Raw genomic sequence first — 25,956 nt, 5'->3', positions numbered from 1 at the left:
TGCTTTCTACGGAGACAAAAATGTGCCTGTTCATTAGCATGAGAGTAACCTTAAAGTTCATTTTAACCCTTCATAGATACTTGCTCTAGGAATGGCTAAATATACTCTAAGAAATATGGGGGTATATAACTAGCAGACTTTGGAGGTGGGGCTGTGGCCCATGACAATAAAGTCAGTGGTATGATTTTCTCAAGGAGCAGGGAGATGCATTGTCAAGATGTCAACTCTGCTAGACTGTATCTGCAGAACCAGTCAGCAGGGAAGATGATATTCTGACAGTAAAGAAAAGCAGAAAGATGACTGTAGTATCTGCATGGAGAGTGGGGATTAACAGTGGCTAGGAGGTGATTTGCACCTTAGAAGACAAGGTGAAGATAAAAGTGGATAAATAGGTAGATGACGTGAGGCCTGAGCCATCCAACGATTTGTGACTACAGCCACAGGGATGGCCAGCCTGGACAGCTGGGGCGCTAAAGGATGGACAGGTGCTAGATCTTTTCAAGAATATAATAAAAAGATGATCTTATTGATTCAGGACAGTTCCTCCAGAGGAGTGGGTGTTCACAAATGGCCAAGTTGGGAAGTGGTGGGAGAAAGAAAGGAAGCAGTGGGAAAAGCTACCAATTGTAGCACAGAATGCAGTATTTGTGAGGAAAAGAGAATAAGAAAACAAGAGTTGAGGGAGAAAAAAAGCCAGAGAGGGGGTGAGTGGGTGGAAGTATTTATTCAGATAAGCAGGAGGCAGCAGAGAAAGAGGGAGGCTCTCCAGCCCTGAAGGCAGTGCCAGAAGAAAAGCCTCCAACCTCCAGGGGAGTTTGCTCAGCTAACCCCCAATTACTGTGTGCAGAAATTTAATACATGCCTCAAGTTTCATAGCGTGAGATTTTCTCCCTGCATAATATTACCTTGTTTTTTCTCTTTCTTATTATTATGTGTTATCCTCCATGTTCCAAACTGTACCTATTCCCAGAATGGACTTGTTAAGCAATTCTGAAAAATTTTAGATTTAGTTTATACAATTATGGGATAATCACAATATTACTATAATAGTATTTCTCACAATGGTCCTAATTGCTTAAGTTTAAGGAAAATGAAATTATCAGCAACACTTAAATCATTCACCTTCAATTAATTAGCAAAATGTGTTATGTGCGTGGTATGTATAAAAAGTAAAAAAACACCGGTTGCTATGGAGCAAGTAGGAGAGAAAGAGGTATCAACATTCTCAAGCCACTGAGGACTATGAAATATAGTTTAATTTTGCATTGTAGTTCTATTTATTTGCTTTTGGAAAAAATTTAGGTATATCATTGTAAGAAGACAGGTCAGTATTTGTTTTGAATCATCGGAATGCTGATATTCAACAGCTTGTAGCATTAGATCTAGAGAGTAAACATTTCCAACTTGTATGCGTATCCTCAGCCTGCCTGGCACACACTCTGTTCTTCATCCCTTTCTCCTGTGTCTTTGGCTTCTGGCCCGTCAGAGGACCACCAATAGAAGACTGCAGAGAGACTGGAGGCTGGGGAGAAGAGAGAATCCCAGGACATTTCTCCCTGCTCTTTCTCTTTTTCTGCTTTTGGCAAGCACCCCGAGTCTCTGCAGCTGCAGTTCCGGTGCTTCCAGCTTCTACCGGGTGCCTCGGTCCCTGGGTTTAGGTCACTATGCCATCTCCCTTTGTCCAGCCTTGGGGGTAGGGGACAGGGACAAACAGTGGCTTCTCCCCTTGCTAATCTCTAGGTTACCTTATAGTCCATTATATGGCTTCTCAACTCCTTTATCGCCTGAATTCTTATGGAACTGTTTGCTTAAATGTAAACACATTAAGTGGCTTCTGCTATTCTTTTGACAAATCTTGCCTTAAGTTTTTTTTTTAATTTAATTTTAGAGAGAGGGCATGGGAGGGATAGAGAGAGGGTGAGAAACATCGGTTGATTGCCTTGCACACATGCCCTGACCAGACAAACGCTCGACCCTTCACTGTGAGGGATGACTCCCAACCAACTAAGCCACACCAGTCAAAGCACCTTAAGCTTTATCGTTGATAAAGGAACCCTTAATAACTAATTATAGTTAGGTAGATTACGAAATGATTTTATCAGAAATAAAGCTCCAGTTTTGTCCATTTAGGTATAAACTTAGCTGTATATCTGAAAACATGCTCAGATAATCTCTCAGTTTAAGTAGGTGGAAAGGGCCACCATTCTAAGCTAAATTTTTATACCCCCGTTTTCCTCTGGGCATGAATTATAGAGCTCTCAGCATAATGGTTTTTAGAGGTAAAACGTTTTAGCTATAATGTCACATTGCAGATGCCTCCCTTATGACTATTGTGAGGATCAAATTAGATAATGTATGTGAAAACCCTTTGAAAATTGTAAGCAGTGCTTCAGATGGAAGCTTGTGTTATTATTTTGTTACCATGATGTCTTAAATGTCTGTGAAGAGGCTCGCATGCTATTCTAAATCGATATCCAGGATATTAGACAAAATATTATGGCCTCACTTGAGAAGAGGGAGACTGTTACTAACAGAAACCCTTGAAACTGACCATTGTGCAGAAGCACCTTTTGTCTTTAAAATTTTTTTTCCTACATAGCTATGGGGAAAGGAGGGCTTGGCCTTCTTTAGTGTTTTGGTTTTATTCCTGGATCAGAGAACCGTGTCCTTTGTGCAGGCACACAAATAGAAGTAGCTTAAGTAAAAGTCATTTTTTTCAAAATTAATTATTCTCCGGTTTTATCTACACAGATATTTTTAATGGATTTGGTATCGAAGCTTTCTCCTTGGGTGAGCCATTGCTCACTTTGTAGGAGAAACTTGGGATGGCAGTCACATTGCCACTTATTAGTCAGTGGAATTTATTCCTCATGGGGAATCTTCCAGTGTCCTGACCAGCTTAATTTGCAGTGACGCAAACAGTGAAGTGCTCCCTTTGAGACAGTGTTCGTTACTCTACAAGACTTAGATATGGAGCAATGCCTCTATGCATACACTCAGTAAGTGCTCCTCTGAGTAGCCGCATACCATCGTATATTTTTGTGTCTCTTCAATCATCCTAAGGAATTTTTCTCTTCAATTAGTGATAAGCCTGTTTTCCTATAAATTGTCTTGATTCTCTTGGCTGTCAATCAGTCCTTTTTTAATGGCTTTGTGTCGTTTACCTGCTTCTCCAAGTTCTCCCAGAATATTTCTGAGGAAAAGAAATAACCCACAACAAACAAGTCACACTCGTTCACAGACCACAGTGCAACTCCTTCAAGCACTCACCGATAATTTTGTGCATCTCCGCTGTTGTGCCAGGCACTACACTAAACGCTGGGGATATAAAAGTGGTCAGAACAGATGGTGACCCTGCCCCTGTGGTGAACAGACTTTACGGAAGAAATAGACAAGTAACCTGCATTGAATGAATAATCTAAAACAGTATACTGTTCTGAGAAATAATTGTGGAATGTGAGGGAGAGACTTCTTTAGCTAAGATGGTCTGGGAGCCCCTAAAGTGTCAAGGGTGAGGGGATGTTTCGGGCAAAAGAAACTGCAAGTGCAGTTTCCCGCTGAGGTGGGAAAGACCTTGAAATAGTCTCAGGATTAGAAGACCTGTGTAGCAGGGGGTGAGCAATTTAAGATAAAGTTGGAATAGGAAAAAGAGAAGATTGTACAGGGCCTTCTAAAACAATGGAAGCAAATGAGAACTGTTAGGGAAGAGGTTGTCTTCATCATTTCTCCATCCATCAATCCCTCAGATGGATTGAAAGAGAAAAGATTAGGATCCTGTGGATGGAGCTGGAACAGAAAGCTGGAGGACAGTTAGGAAGCTACTGAAGTAATCCATACAGGAGATAAGAATGCCTTTGACTATATAGAGATGCAAGTGGAGGTAGAAAGTGGGTAGATCAAGATGTATTTTGGAGGTAGAACACATAGTACTTGCTGATGGATTTGATATGCAGGATGAGGGACAAGAAGGGATAAAAGGGTGAAGCCTCAATTTCTAATTTGACCAATCAGATATCCAACTTTTTCATCAATGGAAAAGCAGGAAGAAAGACAGTGTTTGAAACTGAAAAGATGGTATTTAAAGCCATTGGATGGATTATATTATCCAGGAAAGAATATGAGAAAAAAAGAGAACTTGGGAACTCAACAATTAGAAGACAGGGAGATGAGAAAGAGCTAAAAAAAGGAGACAAGAGAGAGCCACAGCAAATAAGGGAGGGGGAAGCGCTGGCAGATGAGTAGTTTAATGAGGAAGTAATTAACTTGCAAAAGCTTCTGAGATTCCAGTAAGATGGACAGAAAACTGACCTTGGAAATTGACCAGCTGGAGTTCAGCAGAGACACTGACAAGAATCATAATAGAATGTTGAGGAGAGAGTACAAGTTGGGATCAGTTGTAGGTGGAAAATTAGGAAAAGGAAACATCATAAAGGAACTAAAGAAATTTTTATTACCTACTTTGACAAAAAGATTATTTGTAAAAGTTATTTGGTAAAATTGGGGATATACAGACAGATTTATATCTTCATAAAATATTTCAACATGACCCTGGTTTATTTTAAACATTTCTTCAATTATCAACTTAGAAAAAATATGATGGTTTGAGCACTTTTCTTAGTTTATTCTCACATTTTAAACATATAACCATTATTTCAAGCCACAGTCATCCTTACAATACCATTGCAGAGAGCTCAGAGGGGCGTTTGAATACCAAGACAGTCCAGTCATGGTTTCTATAAGCTTCAGTGCTTTCAAAGACTTTTCCACACACTGCATGTATTCCAGGGGTGAAAACAGACGGAAACTGAACAGAACTTAATACTCCAGTTCTTTCATCACCAGTTTTTCACACCACCAGTTTTTCAGTGCCAGACAGCTCTAAGGTAAACTATATTTTACAATAGAAAGTGGAGAAGTCAGGTAACCTTTGTTATAGTACCACTGCTCACAAACTATCCTCTACTAGAATGTTTTTAAGTTATTTTACTCAACACAAATTATGTATATTGCCATCAGATTTTTTGTTAAATAAAATATTTAAAATATATACTATTTATTTCTAGAGAGAGGGGAAGGGAAGGAGAAAGAGTGGGAGAGAAACATCAATGTGTGATTGCCTCTCATGTGTCCACTACTGGGGGCCTGTCCTGCAACCCAGGCATGTGCCCTGACTGGGAATCGAATCAGTGACCCTTTGCTTCACAGGCCTGTGCTCAATCCACTGAGCTACACCAGCCAGGGCAATAGGTATATTTTGATTTTTTCTCCTTTAAAATATAATTGACAAGTGTAAATCTGATTACTTTGCTTTAGCCTTAAAGGGCATCTCTTTCTACTGCTGTCAGTCTTGGATTGACTAGGTTACTAATGTTATTCTTAATAAGTTATAGTAACAATAAGCAGAATTTCACCTGCATCTTTGCTACAAATGTTAGTGAGAGTGAAGAAAATGCAGGGTTTGGAATTAAAAGACCTGAGCATGATTCCCAACTCATTTGCTATCAGGGTGAAGTGGACAAGTTATTTTGCCTTCTCTAGTCCTCAGTTTTCCTCATTCATAATATGGGGATAATAATACTTTCTCAACCGTATCACAGGGCAGTTACCATGCTCATCTGTGAAAGCATTTTAAAGCTATAAAATGCTGCAATACTTAGTCAATATTGTAGGGATATGAATATTACATAAATGTTTATTCTCCCTTGGACTCATAATTTGCCACATTTTTTCTTACTCTCTAATTTTTAAGTCTTCACTGCTTTATTTCCCATCTTTAGGCTCATTTGACTGAAATCTGTTTGCTTTATTTGTTCATTTCTTAGTCTAATCCTTTGAGGCTACCAGTTCTGCTACATACCTTTATGTTAGAATTTAATTTGAATAAATTTAAATGGAAGACAGAGAAATCTATTTGTAGGAGTATATCCACTTTCTTTTCCATATTTCATATCAGCATAGGTGACATCTGCTCTAAGAAGCAGAATCTCTGGTCCTCTTCTAGGTTCCTGTCTTTTGTTCTTGCTCCTAAGATATGGAGCTTTTGGCAACACGAATCCATTAGTATTTCCAGTTCTTAGACAACACAGCTTTGCATTCAGAAATGAACAGGGCAAGAGAGAATTCATCAATGCAAGCAGCCGAACAGCCTCTTACTCTCTAGCTACCTAAATCTTTTTCATGAGATTTCACTATTTAATTTTCAGGTGGAACACAAAAACTCATGACTAACGTTCTATAATAATTGCTTAAAACTAAGTGTTTCCTTGCATGGATTTGCTGTATTAGGAAAGAATTTTTCTTAATGTATACTTAACAAAAAAAATGCTCTGCTGAATCACAGTGCCAAGAAGGCAAAGCATCCAAGAGCAGAATGGAAACACTGACATTTAGTCTAGCAGAGTGCAGCAAAGCGTGATGCAGTACATCCAAGACTGATTTTATACAAAGCAGTTAGATAACTACAGTGGCAGGGAGATGGCAAAGGGGGTCTGGGTTAAATGCCTGCCCACTCACTTTTCTCCTTCTGGGATGTCACCAGGGTTAGGCTAGGGCAATGCTGGAAATAAGGGGCAAAGTGAGATCAGCATGCTGAGTCACCAGGGCTAGGCTAGGATAATGCTGGAAATAAGGAACAAAGTGAGATCAAGGTGCTGAGTTACCATTTAATAGAGCAGTCTCGTCCTCAAAACTCTCCTTGGTGGTAGGTGAAGACTAGATTCTCCATACAGCTCTACCAAAATCAGATTTTTTGTTTCATATCTTGCCTTTTGTCTACTGAAACAAGCTTTGGGGAGTTGATTATATAGGGAGGTTCGACAGTGGTCATTTTAACACTAGCAGCAGTGTTCAGACAGATTTTTAAATAAACTATACAAGTGCCTTCCAGTCTTTGCTAATGTTCAACAGTTACAAGAGTCACCCACCTATTTTGGATATGATTCCTTAGTCATTGAATTTAAGATTTTTAGATTTTGGGAGAGGGAAAAAAACAGTTTGTCTGAAAGTTTAAATATTTTTTCATGACTGCCCAAGTATTACTTTTGATTATCTACTGAATTTTCCTGTTTGATCCCCATTTCCTCCAAAAAATAAAGACCCTTCTGCAACACACACACACACACAAACCACTATATTGGATATTTGCTTTATTCTCTAAAAATTGGGAGGACTCTTCCTCCATTTACCACCTGCCTCCTCTAACTCATCATTCTAAGAATCCAGTGCGGCCTCGGAGCAGATGCTAACAATACACACTCTATGCTAATATAATAATGTTAATTTCACTTTAATTACGTTTACTGATTTTATCAGGCCTGCTGCCTAATTAATGCATATTTATCTATACTATAGGAACTGTTTAACAGGGCAGGAGCCATAAAGTAGTTCTGTGAGTTATTTATACGGACATTTTGCTGGGGTGTGGACTATTTTTCATTTGTTTTACTGACTTAAGATAAACACTTGACAACCTAAGGAAGGACTTTCCTCCCATGGCAGAGCATCAAAAACCAAGAAATTGGTTTGTGAGACTTACATAGAACTTTGGGAGTCAGAGGACTAGGTAAAACGTGGTAGCAATGAAGACTATAGTACAGTGTAAGTGGGTTGGTGGGAGGACTCAGGATGGCGGATGGCGTTTCCTGCACCACTTTTAACCTGTCCTGTCTCTAGAGCAGTTCTGCTGCACCGGACTGACCTCACGTCTCCTTCAATACTGAATTTTACTGTGAATTTAAGAAAAACTTTTCCTTATTGAAAAATTAGAGTTAGAGGTCAAGATGAGAGTTTTAAAATATTTTATATTATACATGGTATGTTATATTTTATATAATGCAGATAGAATAGTTTAAAATAAAAAATTTCACATTCTTATGTGAAGGCAGTACTTGAAGGATTATTTTATTGAAAATAATGATTTTCATTTTATATCAATAACTAAGCACAACTTTATCGGTTTTTCTTTTTTTTAATAAAACATCTCACAGAGGAGAAAATCACGATATTCAGACCTTGACTTTGAGGTAAGTTTCTCAGATTTTTTTATGATTTTAATTACTTGAATTCAAAATTGATACATAATTACCTAAACACATTACTCTGTGCAACTGTGTAGAGATTCTTTTTAATCAAATGAGAAATAAAACATTTTAAATTAAGATCTATACTGTATAAGTAGTTGTAGAAAAATATTTAAATACCTAATTATTTTAAATATATGCTACACTGAGATTTTCCAGATAAGGAATCTGTTTTATAAATGCTACGATAAGCAGGCCACTTATGGAAAAACTGAACTTAGTCAATTCAATTTGTTGAGAAGTGGGAATGCTGGTTTCTTCATTTTTCATACTTAAAACAGTTACCACTGTTTTACTTCAGCGACCACCTGAAGACAGCCTGTGAGGATGCTTTGGCTGGTTGCCTACTCTTTCTCTGGGACATATTTGTCTTATGTCTGATTTCTGTTACTTAGGTTCTCCATGGCACATTCCAAATTCTTTTTTCCAGTAGCAAGTGTTGGGTTCCGTGCTCTCCTGTGTTTCGTGAATGCTCTTTCACAGATATAAACAAGATGAAGATGTTCATTTTCCAGTTTACACTGAATTTATATTGATGTTGTAATATCGATGCTAGAAGTTACTGAAATCATATCATTTGAGCAGCTTATGCTAAGCACAAAATTAATGATGTCTGAGTGTCACATAAAATGCAGTTATGCATCTTGATAATTGGATATGATTCATAGCCTGCTGACATAATTGGATATAATACATTATAAATTTCTCCAGCATATTTGTTCTGTTGTGATGCTTACATAAAACTTAATGCTTTTAGCTGACATTCCCAAAATCACAGAAGCCTCCTAGAACATGGGAGCTCATAATTTAATCATTTATACAGATGAATGTTGTTGCTCAGTAACACACATCAGGTATAAAAAGTGAGACTTGATTGTTTTTATTTACTGCAATGGTGAACAAGGTCTGGTTTTACCCTGAATAGAGTTTAATACAAACAGGTCTTTTTCAGTAATATTTGCACAGGATACAAAGTAATGGTAAAAAATCTGGCCTCCATTATCATGTGGCAATTGGTACTGATGCAGCTCAATTGTAGCGACCTGGCATGGGATAAACATTTTATTCTGCCCTAAGATGTTAGGGGGAAAAGATCAAGGCTATAAGTTCAGAGACTATATTCAGCAATCTTTACTTTTAAGTTCTTTGGTGCTTTTAAAGAGAGATATTTCAGTGGGTGATTTTTTTTCTATTGTTCAGGTATCCAAAAATAGAAGATCATAGTGTATGTGTATTTGGCCTGAAAGCAGTAACTTGTGAGGTCAGCCACAAAGGCAGGGAGGTAACTCACTGAGCATCAGTGACAAAATATAGTAAAAACCTAGATTAAAAATTAAGCCTCAGCGTAACCTGCCAAAATTATGTAATCTCAAGCATTGAAAAGAAATCTAATCATACCGTGTCATTTGGATCATTACAAAAACTTTTTTTTTGTATATTCTGTATGGCAGCTGGTAGCAGAATCTTTAAGCTGCTACTTCTTTCTGTGCTGGGTATTCTAACATATAACCAACCACAGTATTTAAAAAATATATTGATAATGGGGGAATGCTGCAACATTAACAACCTTGGATTTTTTTTTCTTTAATTGCTGTAGTTACTACATGATTGCAATAGACATCAAAATTCTGGAGGAAAATAATCTTGAACGATTGCTTTTTAAAAAACCATTAGTACTATTTCTCTTAGTCAATGAGCAACTATAGTTCTGTGGTGGAGATTTCCTAAGTGGTAATCAGAAAAAAATTTAAATGCTGATGAATTTCAATACACTCTATTTGAACTTTGTGGGTGGTCCCTGAGGAAAAATCCGAGTTATCCTCTTCCCCTTTTCATTCAAGCAACATGAATCAGATTTGTTGTCGTGGAGCTTCCTGACAGCTTCCCACCCGGGCCCCACAAGCTTTACCACTCAATGACGCTTTAGGCATTTTGCCACTGACAGACTAACTGCCCCGTGGACTCCTGAAAGCATTTCTGCTTCAGGCTTCACACATTCCCAGGAGTCTACACAGCATAATACAACTCAGATATCCATACAACTGTGGCTAGTGAATGCTGTAGCTGAGAAACAGCCCTTTCAGGTAGCCATCTCTAAGACAACACTGCATTTGGAGAATACACAGAGCCACGTGGTGACTGGTCATCAGACGGGGAAACACTGAACCTTGCTTCCTGGAAAGCATGCAGAAAATACTTCAGTGATAGCCCTATGTCCTGTGACCAAACCTCCCGTCGGATTGCATTCCCAGTTTCAAGGAGAGATTTAGTATATAATAAGCATTCGATATTTTTTTGTTGAATGAATGCTAAAAAATTTAAATTTTAAAATTCAGTTTGCTTAAATAGAAAGTTAACCAGCACTGTATCTAAGCTGGGGCAGAGACCGGTATATGGACTGATAGCCATAGAGGTAACATCTCAAAAACAGCCCCGTTAGATTTCAAAGATATCCACATCGTATATACTCAAGTGGGTGAAGGGCAGTGGGGGAGAAAGAGGCATGGGGGCTGGCTGAGGTGTGAGGCCACGCTCAGGAAAGCAGCAGCAGCAAACTTCACCGAAACCACATTGCATCTGTACGTGCAAAGGACAGACAGAGAAGGCCATATCGTGAAGATCTTAGACCCCGAGGGAGGAAAGATTACGGAACTTGTTACTAAAAGCTGCTAGGGCTTCTCTGTTGTATTTGGTTTTGTTTGCTTATTTTAGTTTTTCTGGAAGGAAAGACTTGGTATGATCTGGGCTTTAGAAATATCCATATGGCAGCAATAGGAAGGCGAGGTTGGAATAGGATAGATGTGGAAGTTGAAATACAAATTAGAAAGTGACTAGTCCAGGGAAGAAATAATGAGGGCCCACTTCCTAGCAGTGGTAGCGTTGCAAGGGGAAGAGAGAACACTGCAGAGGCGAGGTCTGTGGAACTCGGGCCCTACCTGAACATAAAAGGGCAGACGAGCAGATGACTGCCGATCTGAGCCTGGGAACAGATCCAGGGACATTAAGAAAATACCTCATGCGGATGAGTTGCATTTAAATATGTTAGGGATAAAGATGCGTAACAGTGTTAAATCAGAAATATTAGACAAATAATTTAAATCTGTCGAGGTTGAGGACAAAGCTAAACTATGATATAGGACAGTGACTTCTCAATCTTTTACATTTCACGGCACATATAAAACTAGTAAAATTCTGCAGCACAACAAAAATATATATTTTTGACAACCTGACAAAAAATTTTTAAATTGGTTTAATTTTGCCTCATTCATGCTATCATTGGATGGCTATTGTGTTGGCTGTCATTTTTTATTCAACAATCTAAAGGAAAAGAGGTCAGGTATTGCATGTTTTAAAAATTCTTGCGGTTGAAAATCACTGACATAGAAGATAAAATTTACGTTAATTTCTAAATATAAAACATACGATTTGTAGGAAACATCTTGTTCATAATAGGACCCTTCCTACTTTGTCCTCCAGCCCCAGCAGTAAGCTCTTAGGCAATCAGTGCTTTTCCGCGAGGAAAAGACTGAGCAGTGCAATCCTACACTACATTTGTCTCTTCCAAATTACTAAATTTAAACTGCTGCAAAATTATTTGAAGACAAGTATATTACTGACAGTGACAAATATATCTAGATAGATAGATATAGATAGATCTATAGATAGATCTATCTTTAGATAGATAGATAAATTTCTTATTCAGATTTTTTTAAACAAATGATACTATAATGAATGTCAGGGAGTTTGAGTGGCCAGAGGTTGTGTCTTATGGATACACTGGGATTCTGGCCAAGGAAAGATACACAAAACATTCTGTTCCACACACAGCTTGAAAAATCAAGCTAAATTTCCACAGTGTGTGTTGCTTCCTTAACATGAGTTTTGACATTCATTTTAGATTGGTATTCAACAGCCCACTCGGGATGGAAGCCTTATAAGCAAAGCAGTAAAGAATAAAAATAACCATAAGTTTAGAATAGTAAATACAGGCAGTGGCGATATCCTAAGGCTGGATAAGGTGACTCAGGCAAAGTGGTTTTCTAATTGCTATCAGCATATGATTTCCAGGTCCCATAATCTGAAGTTTACAGTCAGGAGATTCTCCAGCTTTTTCTAACAGTTTGCTAAAAGTCCACGTGTATAGTACTGCCTGTCTTACCTGTAATACAGACTTGAAGAAATCCCAACTCTATGATTCGCATTTTGAATTTAGAAGAAAGAACCTTTAAACCAGGGGTGTCCAACCAGTGGCTCGCATGCAGCCCAGGATGGCTATGAATGTGGACAAACCCAGAACTATAAATTTACTTAACACATTGAGATTTTGTGATAACGTGTTTAATGTGTGGCCCAAGACAACTCTTCTTCCACTGTGGCTCAGAGATGCCAAAAGATTGCATACCCTTGCTCTAAGCCATTTGTATCAAACCTGCCTACAGGCTCTTTATTAACCACTGGTATGGAAAATAAGGGGGCACAATAGGATCAGAGGAGGAAGAAGGCAGGATTCATGCCTGAAGCCAATGACCTGAGCCTGCCTTCCAGTGGGAATACATTTGCAGTAGGAGGGAAGGCCTTCTGTGTTACAGGTATCTTCCTGAGTCTATATGCCTATGCCAGCTCATTCTTTTACTTTATTCCTTACACATCTATCCATCACCTGCTGAGTGCCAAACACTGTGCTAGATGTCCGGGATACAAAGTCACTGCCCAGGAGGTATTCAGAGAAAAGACAAGGAGACCAGCCTTTCAAAAGATAAATGCAGACCGGTGGGGTGGCTGCAGGGTGATCAATATCCACAGTTTATGAGCTGATTACCAAAGGCACCTAATTCGCCCTAGATTGATGCATCTCCATTTCCATCTGAATAGGCATAATGACAAAATTGAATAGTCTAAAGGAGGATGCTTCCCGAATCTATGGGATATATCTAAGATAGCAGCATGCAAAGAGAACTGGCTGGATTCAGGATGAATTCCGGCTCTCTCACCACCTGTGTGAACTTGGGCACTTCATGGAGCCTCTTGAGCTCCAGTCTCCTAATCAGTCAAATGGATGAGGTTGACTGCTACCTCCTAGGGTCATTGTGAGGATTAAGGAAGGTAATGGCTACCATTTATTAAGTGGCTCTTATCTGTGTGCTCCACTGATAAGTGACATATCCCTTTTTAAATCTTCCAAACAGCAGGGCAAGGTTATTCTGAGTATTGAGACTGGGGCTAAAGGATGACTAGATTTTGGGCCTCAGACCACACAACTTAAAAGTGATGGAATGAGATCTAAATCTAAGTTTGTTTAGACCTAGAGCTGTTAGATTTGACAGGTCCCAAGTATTCATCTGGGAGACTGCCTGGGATATAGTAGGTGCTCAAGATATACGGGTTTTCACATACTAATCTTTCTTCAATAACTGAAATTCCATGAGAGTACTTTCTAATATCAATAATTAAGGGGCTGCAAAGACTGCCTCGAGTTACAAAGATATAAAATGAAAATAAGCTATTCATGATACAGTATTTTCATACAGTTTAGGTGTAGGTTCACACACTGCTTCAGAAAATGTTGAGTGATAATTTAAGTGGAAGGGACTATTACGAAACTTTTAGCTTTATTACAAAAGATGCCTATAAATTTGACAGACATTATCACTAAAGGAACCTGAATTTTTTATATACTGCCAGATAGGATATATTTATTTATTTAAATAGAAAATCCATATGAGTGACAATTTGATCATTACAAAGTTTTAGAAAACTGAGTTCTAAATTTAGTTTTTCACAGAAGTTAAATTTCTTTGGGACACAGGATGTTTGAGTCACAGAAAAAAAAAAAAGAAAGGAAAAGAGATAACCCTAATGTCAGTTAAAACCCCAAATAGCCATTAAAATGGACCAGTAAGATTTATGAGAATGAAAACTTCTGATTAAGGGGTTAAGACCATCAAATGTACAATTGCTACAAATAATTCATAATTCAGAGAAGTAACTAAATAAGGGGAAGCCCTTATTACTTATGAAAACTAAAACCACAACTAGGTCTTTACCCTCAAAATTTGCTAGGTTAGAAACTCTCCAGCCTTTGCTACAATGCTCGCTTTTGTGTCATTGGAACATTCCCCACTTAAAAAGACAAAGCCAAAAAAACTGAACTATGCACTTGAGTGTGTAACTCACAGGAATCATGTTGGGAGAATCGAGCGGAGCCCAGGACAGACCCGTGAGCTGAGGACTGGCAGCTCGGGTGCGGTCCTTCTGTCGGAACCCCAGGCCATCATCACTGTGGTGATTTCTGACTGTACGAAAGTGGGCATTTCAAATTAAAATGATTATCTGGCATAAGACTACATTAACAATTAATGTTTGTTATGTAGGAAAAGCCCCGGATTTCAGCATCCATCTTTTTATTTGTGTCTATATTAATTTCAGGGTCCTTGAGCTTTATTATTCAGAGTAGCTTTCATGAACCCATGTAGAACGATGCAAAGTTGCTTTTTGGTTCTATACCTTGGTGTCTACCACATCCATTGAGTATGTCCTATCAGTCCGACTTCTCAAGATCTACTCAGTTTAGAATCAGGTGCTGCCCATTCAGTCGGAGTATGGTTATAAAAAACTCCCGTCAGTTAATGTATCCTCATTTCTATGAGATACATTTGAGACTTTGATTCATCAAACATGCTTTATCCAATAGAGATATCTGGTCGCAAGATACAGAGAATGTCTTTGACTAACAAACAAAAAACTTTGCTGGAAGGATATGGAAAATAAATCACTTCTTGACCGGGCGATGGTAGGGGTCTTGATCCACATTTTCAACGGCATGGGAAGTTATAGCTCCCCAAAGCAGAGTGGGGATCCTCTCATGAGAGGAAGGATAAAAGGAGACTGTACAAATACAAATCCTCACAGGCCCACCGGAGCAGGAGGGAGCTGTGCCAATAATATCAACTATCTCAGAAGACAGTGTATTCCTTCTTAGATGACAATGCAGGCATCAGATAAATGTACCAGAAATTCTATGAATTTTTAGAAAATAGGGAACAGACAGCTGCAGGGAGAACTGATTTCAGAATTTTCAACTTAAAAATGAATATATTAAATTGTACGAACATGCCCCAGTTGGATTTCTCCCAGAAAATTCCCCTATCACTTACTCCTATAACCCCACCATTTGTTTTCCTTATCACGGTTGCAATTTAATGTGTATTTGAGTTATTACGTAATCAATGCCCATGTCCCCCATTATACTTCAAGCTATAAGAGGGCGGGAACTCTGCCAGATTTTGCACCTTCTTGTTATGCCAGCATCTAGTGCAACATGTGGTGTATAAGCTGACAGAATGAGATACCTTTAGAGAAATGTCAGTATGTGGCATCACTCTTACAGCATCGTAGCGGAAAATAACTACATAGTAAGATTCATTAACGTGAAAAATACTATTTGTAAAGTAGAGCCAGTCTTCAATGTCCTGATTATTATGATTTTTTAAAAGGTATTTCTTGTCCACGAATACATATTGTAATCAGCATCTCAGGACCTGTTAATGAATGGGAATGAGTATCTGTTTCCCCAAGGAGAGAATGTACTGCAGTGTTTGCCAGCTACCTGGTCCTCAAAATCCCTCCATTGAGTTGCTTAAGCAAGTCGTCTCCATCATAAATCTCTATCAGCCATCATTAGTCAAATTATGTTTGCCTAGTGTTTCCCTGTAAATCCTGCAAACCTGTTTCCTGTACACTCCCCAGAACTGATGGGAAGTTAATCACTCTGTAATTGCTTGCTATGTTTCAAGGCCCCATCATAAGTAATGTTGCCATGTTCTCATCCTCAACCATGTGATTCGGCAACAGCCAGTTCCTACAGCTGAGAGGAGCAGAGATGAAAATAATTTGGTTGTAGCAATACCTAACATGGCAGAATTGTCTCAAATAAAAATAGGCTAATAAAAGCAGAAGAAATTGCCAAGCAAAGTACGGTCTAAACACAGATCCTTTGAATATAGAAAATTAAAGTTGCCATAAAAGAGAATAAGCCTTTAAAAATGTGTTGAAGATTCAATTTGCATTTCTCTTTTGTCTTTTTTATGAAAGAGATAAAACGTTCTCCACAAGTGTCTTTTTAGAAGAATATTGGGCATATCGATCTTCTCCCAAAAATATACTTTTCAAAACAAATTCCTTTCAAAAATATTTGGCAATTAAAGCATACCAAATGTTCAAATTATAGCATAGGTATGAATATAACATACCTATGCAATCCACCCAAGGAAATGATAAATTATGAAGCACATGCTTAAAAATACTATAAAATTGTATGCAAACAAAACAATCTTGGAGAATCACTGAAATACTGTTTTGACTTTTGTAAAAGTCACAATCAAAGAAGGTATTTTCTTCTTTAAAATAATACTTGTATATATAAGGGATTTATTCTCTTACTCTTCTTTTAAATGCTCTGTAATAGAAAAAGATTCAGCCCATGTTACTTACCAAAAGGTCACTTTTATTTATGACTCTTTGCTGACTTATGATGAAGTTGGGAGAAAAGACTATAACCAGAGATGAGAAGTATTAATATATTTGTGTCTGTGATTTTAGGGATTCATCAACCACAGTTTATGCTCTGAATCCTAATTGTTAAGATTCTGTACCATTTCATGAACAAATAAATGAAACCTATGGGTCAGATTTTCTTTCTGCAAAGCTCAATCAGTATTCACTTGGAAAGTATAAGATTTTAGATCATATCTATATTTCAGATACTTCAGTGCTTTGAGTCAGCATTAAATGGCAGGGCCCGGGAGTCTGTTCCCCCTTTAATACAGTCAGCTAGAGTTTTAGTGTTTACAGAAATAAAACATAAAAAAAATAATATTTCCCATTGCGAACATTGAGAGACGCAGCTGCTTTACAAGTCCAAATTTTTAAACTTGTTTTTATTGTAACAATTTTTGTAAAACAGTTTTAACTCTAAATGATGAAAATCTTACACAGGAATAACTGCTACATTTTTAATGCCACCAAAAGAGAAAACTATTTTTTGGTAATTTTGTAAATGGATGAAAAAGCCAATTCTTCATGTTCAAGAAGTGCTGACTGTAAGACAGGATTTGGCGCAACTCATTTGCATTTGTGGCCCCTTTTAGGACCTCCTTGTTCCTGCCAAACTCATTTTCCCTTATTAGTAAGGCAAATATATTACATTTCTTTTTTTAATGCATGAATCAAATTAGAAATGAGAGCTATCCTATTCTCTTTTGCAGAAGGTCATGCATACAAGGAAGAGGCATATGGAACTGTTTCAGGAACTAAATCAGAAATTTCAAACTTTGGATAGATTTCGGGATATACCAAATACAAGCAGTATGGTGAGTACTCTGCTTCATCTGTGCCTGATGCTACACTAATAACAAGTCATGTCAGCTACTGTCCCTGCCCCCGGGAGCTCCTGATTGTCTTAGGAACAAAGAGTGGGATGTGCAGGAAAAAATCCCCCCAAAATGTACTTTGGAATGTGCACAGAGGCAAATTGCAAATGACAGAATCTTGAAGCATTTTTATTCCTATTTCAAATGTTCTCATTTATAAGCTTTAATTGAAAATAGTTACATTTCAAAAATGTGTTGGTTTTCCCTGATTTTTTTAATCAAAGTTAAAAATTCACTCAAATACCAAAATAAAGTTTTCCATTTTCCTTGAAGACCTGGCATTTTAAGGTTGTAAAATGTAAATGTTATATGCACAACTCAAATGAGTTGTTACCTGAAACCAGAGTGGTAGGTTTTATCTCTAGGAGATTTGGGAGACACGTCAACACTGAGGCCTTTGACTGTTGATATGGCCATTCTTTTTTTATTCACTCACACCATTACAATCCTAGCACCTGACTTCACCAAATAAAATGATGTTTTACAGTTACTATGTGCATGCCACAGTCAGAGCTGCAGGGAAGTCTGCATAACTCTTCGTGAAGGCACTGGACCAGGAGGCTAGAGAGCAGTATAGTAGTAGGAAGCTCAACCCAAATCTGTCTGATCTTGAGCCAATTACCCAGCTCAAGTTTCTAAAGTTCAATTTTCCTCTAAATTGAGCATAGGCAACAGTGATTAACATATGCTTCCTTCATGCCTCACAGCACTTTCCAAAGCAGGTAGGGCACTTGAGAGGGTAAGGAGCTGAGACTCAGCAGTAAGAGAAACAGCTGGACTGCCATTTGACACTACCCTTCACTCCAAATGAGGTGCTTTCTTCTGAACCCCTGCATTCCTTGGATGCACCTCCTCCTCCTCCTATCCTTCTGAGACCTATCTACCCTCTCTCTCTCTCTAAGGTACATGGTGTTTGATCGCCTTCTAACTATGGTGACTCTGGTATGTGTGTGTTATGAATGAGACTTAGTACTAGCTTACCAATTAATAACATTAGTTTATCAAGGCCAAAAATTTATGTCTTTTATGTTTTCCTTGTGTTCCTGTCAGTACTGGTACATGCCAGGTACAACATACCATACTGGTACATGTCATGGTAAGTTATCAGTAAAGGGCTGCTCTTGATTTATTACATATCTATGATAGTTCAATCTGTGCTTGTTAAAGGACAGTTATAAGAAACACAGTTTGACTCTTCATTGGTCTATAATAGTTTGTGTATTTTCCTCCTTACTGCAGGAATCATGCATTATATGTAGTCACCAACACAATGCTAGGCATACAGACAACACTTAAATGTAGTCAATGGTTCTTTCTCATCTCCAAATATTAAGCTGTCAATTTTTAGTTAGCAGGCAAATAAGAACTGCATCATTGAGATTATGTTACCGAACAAGAGGTCCGAGGGAGGGGCAATACAATATTTGGCCCCCCTAGGGATGCCAAAAACTGCTATACAACAGGGGCCCCTCCCCCAAAAAACAAAATACTGATATCTACTGGGTTCTTCTGTCCGCCGCCAATTGGAAAGACATCTCTTAAAGCCAGAGATTTGTGAAAAGGAAACAAAATGTTTATTTAATGCTATTCAGGCCTAATGCCACCACTAAAATATCAAAGTCCTTTAGGGTATACACCTACACCCACACAGCACTCCCTTCTCCCACTGTCCCAACTCCGGGTACCGTAAATCAGGAAAAGAGCACACGTCTGTGTTTCAGGCTGCTGGCACTGTCAGCTGTGTCACTGTGCAGGATCTCGAGTTAATCCAAAATATTGTGGTACCCTCTCATGGTCCACTGGCAAGAGTCCTTTGTACCCAGTTCCAGTCAAAGTCTCTTGCTTTTTCAGGCCCCGCGGCCAAAGGGGGCACCCCAAAGCCGCATGGGCCTCTTCTACCAAAGCTGCAGGAGTCCGCACTCCACCAGAAGCATGTGGCTTTCTTCTTCACCTGGCTGCAGGGATCTCCATTCTGGCAAAGCTGCGTGGTTTTTCCCTTTCACCTGGGAAAGAGGGGGTCTGCACCCTGCCAAAACCACATGGCTCACTCTTTCACCTCACCAAGAGGGGGTCCTCACTCTGCTGAAACCGCGTGGCTCTCCCCTCACCTGGCAGTTATCGCCTCATGTTCTGGAGCCAGCCTTTTCCAAGCTCTCACACAGGCCTCCTCACTCTGGGGCGCAGCCCCTAGTTACATCCTGAGTCCAAGTCCACTCACTCAGGAGTGCAGCCCCTCGTTACCATCCTGAGTCCAAGCTACTCCCTTCTCCAAACCTGGCCACTGCTATTTAACATATCTATGAAACCAGTTAAAGGTTATACATATGTTAAGTAACCATTCCAGAGGTTAGCTGCAAAACTGTTGCTATGCAAAACAGCTCTCAATGGCCTGGCTCTATTTCTCTCTCCCCCCTGCGGAGGGGGGGCGGGCGTGAGGACATCTTATATGTCTCTCCAATATTCCTATACACTTTGAATTCTGGACACCATTCCAAATCTTTTTTTGGGGGCCCCCCTGGCTGCACCCTGTATCAATTAGACCTAAACACATTAGCTACTCATTATGGAATATTGAAAGCTAACATTGAAATAAACTGAAGAAAGTGTATTTGTTTAAAATAAAAGGAGAAGGTTATATTTACAAAACTTGAAAGGGTCATGCAACAGATGGAGCTAGCTGCTATAATACAGTTGTAATTTCTCCTTATTCTATGGTCTGGCTATTAAATCATTAATGGCACAAAGACAACCAAAATAGTCTACTAATTATACCACATTTCTGTAGCAGCATGTCTTTTTCTAGGAAAGATTTGTGCATATTTATTATTTGAGTAGTAGGAGTAGGAAGGATAGAATTGTCATTGCTACTTGACTATTGTCCTAAATTTCTGAGAACAGTAAAAAGTTTCTTATTCAGTTTTGATTAATAATGAACATGTAAGTGAGTCCATTATCATTAATTCAGTCATGATTTGGAGTAGCATATTGGTAACGAAAAATTGGATAATTGGATAGAGAAAGACATTTTCGAAACAAAAATCTTGATCAAGTTTCTCCCCTGCCCCCCACCCCTTTTTGGCAACTAGCTCACAACACCTGCCTAGCACTGCAAATGATGGTAATTATGTAGAATTTGGGGAATCAAAAGCAAACCGAGAGACCTTTTAATCCATTTTCCTGCTTCCTGGCAGGGAAAAATTTAAATCACACTACAAGGAAAAGGTATTGTTAAAAGAACTCTTTACTTTGAATGTGTCTCACAAACTATTCTCCGTGAAGATCTCTTTTTCATAAGAAGCTTCTCCCAATTTTTGCTTTTAGAATATGGAATAAATGCTATCCTTTTTCACTTTGTCCCCAAGATGGGTAGGTTGGCAGAAGGAAAGAAAGAAAAGAGGGAGGGAGGAAAAAAGAAAGAGAAGGTTGAAAAGAGTAAAGGATGGAGGGAGGGAAGGTCTAATGCACAAGTGATAGCTAACATGCCCATGGACCTGCGAGCTACGTACGGGAAACACTCAGACAGCTCTACTGTGTTTTGGGGTGGCTCTGAATTCTTAGGTTCAGTTAACATTCTATTTCCAAAAATTTTGGGAGGTTTGGGAGGTTTCATGCATGTTGGCTTATATTGAGTTTATAATTGAGTAGGCTTTTTTCACACGTTTCAGTTTGACTCTTCTCTTCCTTACTTGAGCTCAAAAAAAAATAAGTAAACAAAATGCAGCTGCATACATTCAGGAAGTTATACTAACTCTGGCTGAATCTTCTAAGATTCGGGCCTCCATTGAAACCTTTCCTGGCCCCCGTAGCTCTCACTGTCAAATTCAATGATCTCTTTGGGCTGTTCCACAGTTTATCATCCATTCACTTGAACTACTGAAAATGTTACATCTTTCCAAATGGGAGTCCGTAGGCTTCACTCTGGTCACGCGCAGGAAGATCGGTAGCTTGTGAGCACCATTCCCTGACTACCAGCCTTCCTCACTCCCTGCAGAGCCTGTGCCACTCTGACCGCGGGAGCAGTAGCTCTTCTGCCCTATAGCGGCATGGGGCTTCTCACCTAAAGGGTGTCCACATATTTGTGAACAATGGTGAGAACCTCAGTTCAGCTGGGAGAGCTGTGGGATGCCAGAGGAGGAACATGAAAGCCACCCTTAATTTATTACCCACTAGTAGAACCTCCCAGAAATTCAGTCAGTCATGCACAGGCAGTAATACTCTTTGAAATGAGAATCTAGACCTTCTGACAAAGTTTAAAATCGGACACTTTAGTTCATGTTCCTATGGTGCTTGATCTTCAGAATATAAAAGGAAAATCATACCTGTTCCAAACATAATGAAACCCCTATTTTCAAAGCAAGTGAACTAACACTTTACACATCAGGAATCCTTTTAGGACTAAACTTTCTGTCAAACTAAGGATTCTCAGGAGGCTTTAGACACAGCCCTACTAAGATGGATAAACCTGCTCTGTGGCTTCATTTCACACCAGTGAATGTTTCAATTGCTGATTGAGGATTCAGGTCACTGTAGTACCCCCAAACTACAAAATAAGTTCCAAATGTCCTAGCCTAGCATATAAAGACCCTCATCCACCGTCTGCCTATTTTGTTTTGTTTTTCTTGCTATTCTTTTGTACTGCAACTAAAATAAATTGGTCATTTTTCTGAGTTGTCCCATCTCCACACTCTGGGAATTTTTACTTCTTAGCATGTACAACTGGGCAGTCATCTAACCTCCAACCCCACATGTGTCTTCTTGACCAAGCCCGTCATTCTACACCAGCCCTATTATCAGCAAGGTTTATGTGCTTTCCACAAAAAGAAGCCACCTCCCCACCCTTCTCGATCATATATATATAGCTACCTATATTTTATATCTCCATTTAACTATAAACACCTTCATAATAAGTATGGTTACTATATTGTGAGCATTTACTAAATACCAGATGTTATGCTAGGCAGCTCCACTTTTTATTGTTGCAACCTCACAGAGAAGGTAATGGTCTGCCAATTCCTTTGGCCCACAATACAATGTTTATTTATCTCTGTTTTACAAATATGACCGTTGATGTCCAGAAAAATTGGGTAAATTGCTCAAGTCACATTCATACAAAGTGGAGCAACCAGAATTTGGACCTTCCTGTGTCAGGCTCTGAATCTTATGCTCCCCGGTGGACCACACTGCTTTTCCATGTGTGATGTACCTGCCTTATTCTCCCCAAGGCCTGATACTGGTTGAAGGGAGGCAAGGAGAGAAAAATAGGGGGTGGATTGCAAGATTACAGTGCATGAGACCTTAGGACATTATACTAAATTGGAATTAATCCCCTGACATATCCTACAGGTGAACTTTTATTAAGTCTTTAGCTATTTTTTTCTTACACGTTGTCATGATTGAGGCTAGTAAGTGCCAAAACATCTACTGTATTGAGGAGCTTTGATCATTTATTCTCTAGTTATGATGAGTATTTCTACAGGTTGTCTCTTTCCTTATCTGTACTTTAGAATGACTTTTAATATACTGAGCAGAATGCAGATAATAATTAAGTACCTGTTTTATGTTCCCCCTGTTAATGATTGTAATAAGTTAAAGGCCAACATTTGGGGTGGGGAGGGAGTAAAAAATATGCACAGCAACTGTAGTTGTTTTAGTTTAATTTTTTCTAAGGAGCTTTCACTCATGATTGCCTGCCTATTCTTTGAAGTTACTCAGCTGTGTCTATTCCATTCAAATTTCCTCATTGTACAGAAATCTTTAAACAATACTTACTCAAAGTAAAGCAAGTTCGCTGCAAAATCTTAGCAAAATATTGGCTACAGAAACCTCAAGTGATGTCCACTGATATATTTACTGAGCACCTATAACCTGCAACATGGAAGGTTTGGGTGGAGTCGTAAGTATGCAGATCTAAAGTAAGAGGAGAGTATACTATGAAACATAAGAAGGAAGGGTAGCTGGTAGACAGTTTTTTTTAAGCCTTATATTGCTGGATATAATTTCTAAAATGCTGTGTTCTTTGAACAGAAGGCTAATTTTTATAAAGTTAATGTGCCACCCAAATATATACAAATTTTGGGGAATGCACAGCAGGAAAAAATAAATTACACAGAACATAGCATCATTTTAATATTCTAAAAAGAATAATTTCTTGAAGAAAAACTAAGCAAAGACAGTGATCAAAATTCAGTATGGAAACAGGCCAGTTTGGGCAACTGCTTTCACTGTTACATAACAGGCCCTGTTCCACATCCTCAGATTGTGTTTATCCCCCCAGAGATTCTGGAGAATGCTTAAAATTTGCTACATGTAATCTTAGTGGTAATTTGGTGCTACTTCCTACCTGCACGTACAGCCATCCTGACGTTTCCTGAGATGCCCAAAACAAAACATGGTCTACTTTGCCTCCCATAATGCTATTCATTTGCTTTGATTGCTGGAGAATTTCAGGATAACTTCAAGAAGGTGTTCATCAGTTTGTTCAGTGAAAGAAAACTGAAATCAAAACCATTTCCTGCAGCTGGCCACAATTTTAAATCATCTCTGTATCACATAAACTGGATTAAGGTTACAAACACACTCTCTTCCTGGAAACTTCAACAAGCAGCAATCCTAGTCATCAACTAAATGACTCTTTTCTCTCTTCTCAACAGGAAAATCCAGCACCAAACAAGAACCCATGGGACACTTTCAAAAACCCCAGTGAATACCAACATTACACCACAATCAATGTCTTAGATACAGAGGCAAAGGATGCTTTGGAACTGAGGCCAGCAGAGTGGGAGAAGTGTCTGAATTTGCCTCTGGATGTACAAGAGGGTGACTTTCAAACAGAAGTTTAACAAAACTGAAATGGACTGAGATGGAGACAAAATTTATTGCACTGACACTTAAGACTTGGGAAGGCTGACATTTCTACCTGGACAGGGTGACTATCCCATGTCAGGACCTTCATGTGCCAAATGTCAGTGGTTTTTGCATATGGTAACTTCTCCCTAGTCAAGCTAGTGGAGAGAGGACCAGGTGTACAGTTCTGACCATCCTGTGTTGTAAGTACCCGTGGAATGGATTTGTAAGGTAATCTTTATAGATAAACCTCAAGCAACGATTCATGTTGTAACCGCTTCATATGGTTTAGTTTTCAAAAAACTTCACCATGAAGCACAATGTATATATTTATGCAGTTTTTAAAGTTTATAACAGTCTGTTTGGCCATTACTACACTTTTTACTTTATAATATAAAAGCAAAGTTTTTGTCATTAAATGAATGTTTGTTGAGCTACATTCTTCATTGCTTTAAATGCAATAAAGTAATAATCTCACTTTTATATGAATAATATATTTCACATCTTTATTATTGCAGTTTTCTCTAGAAAGCTCTGAGTAGCTTTCTCTGCTGCAGCTGTGTATAAAATATTTAAAATGTTGTATGGTGTAAATAAACTTTTGTCTACATATCAGTTTTTTAGTGCATTTTGTTTTAGATTTGTTGAATGAAAATTTACATATTTATAAACTTTTTTTGAATACAGACATTGAAAATGTATTCATGATTTTAATAGCGTACCATTATTACTCCTTTGAGGCTAATGATTTCTCAAATGGAATAGTAGGTTTGTTCAGTGCTTCCATATTTTCTACACAAACACCCTTTGGAGAAATGTACCGTGTAAATGGGTTTGTCAGAAACCTGCTGCCATCATATCTTACTTAAATGTTTTTTTCCTTATCTTATGGCAAAAAGACAACTAGTAGAAAACAGTAAGTTACCATACAAAAAATAATACAGGGAAAATTTTTATTATAAGCAATGAAGTTCACTGCATGTTTCACAAAAGAAACTACTTGTACTACAGTGTTTCATAGCATACAAACAAAAATGAACTTATTCAGGGCTTTAAGAAATCTGTATCTTCTCAAGCAGAAGGAAAGTGAGTGCATGTATTTTGTACTAGCTGATTTGTCTCTGGTTTGGGAAGGGGCAGTCTGAGGTGACTGCAAAACAACCCCTCCTGTCCTCCCTAGTGTCAAAGCCACATGGGTGACGTGGCCTGCTCCCCCGGAGCTGCATTAGGTTGGAAACACCATGGAAGTATTTCAACAATTTCCTCATTTTTTTTTTCAAGGAATGGATAATTAGCTTGTGCTTTTTAGTCTAAGAGAAGGGTGTGGAGAGGTGATGGCCAAAAAGTTCATTTAGTTTTTTCCATACAATGGCTCTGGTAGCACTTAGTTGTCTTTAACTTCATTCAAAACAATTTTCTTAGATAGTTTTGTGACAGCTGCCATATCAGAGTGCATTTAAAATGTATCAAAATTGGTGAATTTTTGTTCAGCCATTTTAATACTGAAGATAGAAGAAAACACACAACATTTTTGCCATTTTATGCTTTATTACTTCAAGAAAGGTAAAACACGCAAATGAAATGCAGAAAAAGATTTGTGTGGTGTA

General features: G+C 38.5%; 1 protein-coding gene across 1 annotated transcript in view; it reads left to right on the top strand.

Annotated features, from left to right (window-relative positions):
• Window positions 1-24,711, top strand: part of ADGRB3 (adhesion G protein-coupled receptor B3) — a 736,029-nt gene extending 711,318 nt beyond the window's left edge. Inside the window, exons 29-31 of the mRNA XM_037139787.2 lie at window positions 7,986-8,021; window positions 17,342-17,446; window positions 24,157-24,711. Coding sequence (XP_036995682.2) covers window positions 7,986-8,021; window positions 17,342-17,446; window positions 24,157-24,345 — 330 coding nt within the window. The 3' untranslated portion in view covers window positions 24,346-24,711. The remainder of the gene's footprint in view (window positions 1-7,985; window positions 8,022-17,341; window positions 17,447-24,156) is intronic.
• The last annotated feature ends 1,245 nt before the right edge of the window (window positions 24,712-25,956 follow it).

The sequence above is a fragment of the Artibeus jamaicensis genome, unplaced genomic scaffold (genome assembly GCF_021234435.1).
Source record: "Artibeus jamaicensis isolate MK-2021 breed Jamaican fruit bat unplaced genomic scaffold, CSHL_Jam_final contig_388, whole genome shotgun sequence".
NCBI lineage: Eukaryota > Metazoa > Chordata > Mammalia > Chiroptera > Phyllostomidae > Artibeus > Artibeus jamaicensis.
Note: the sequence above shows the minus strand (reverse complement) of the source record. Positions and strands in the feature narration are given on the sequence as shown.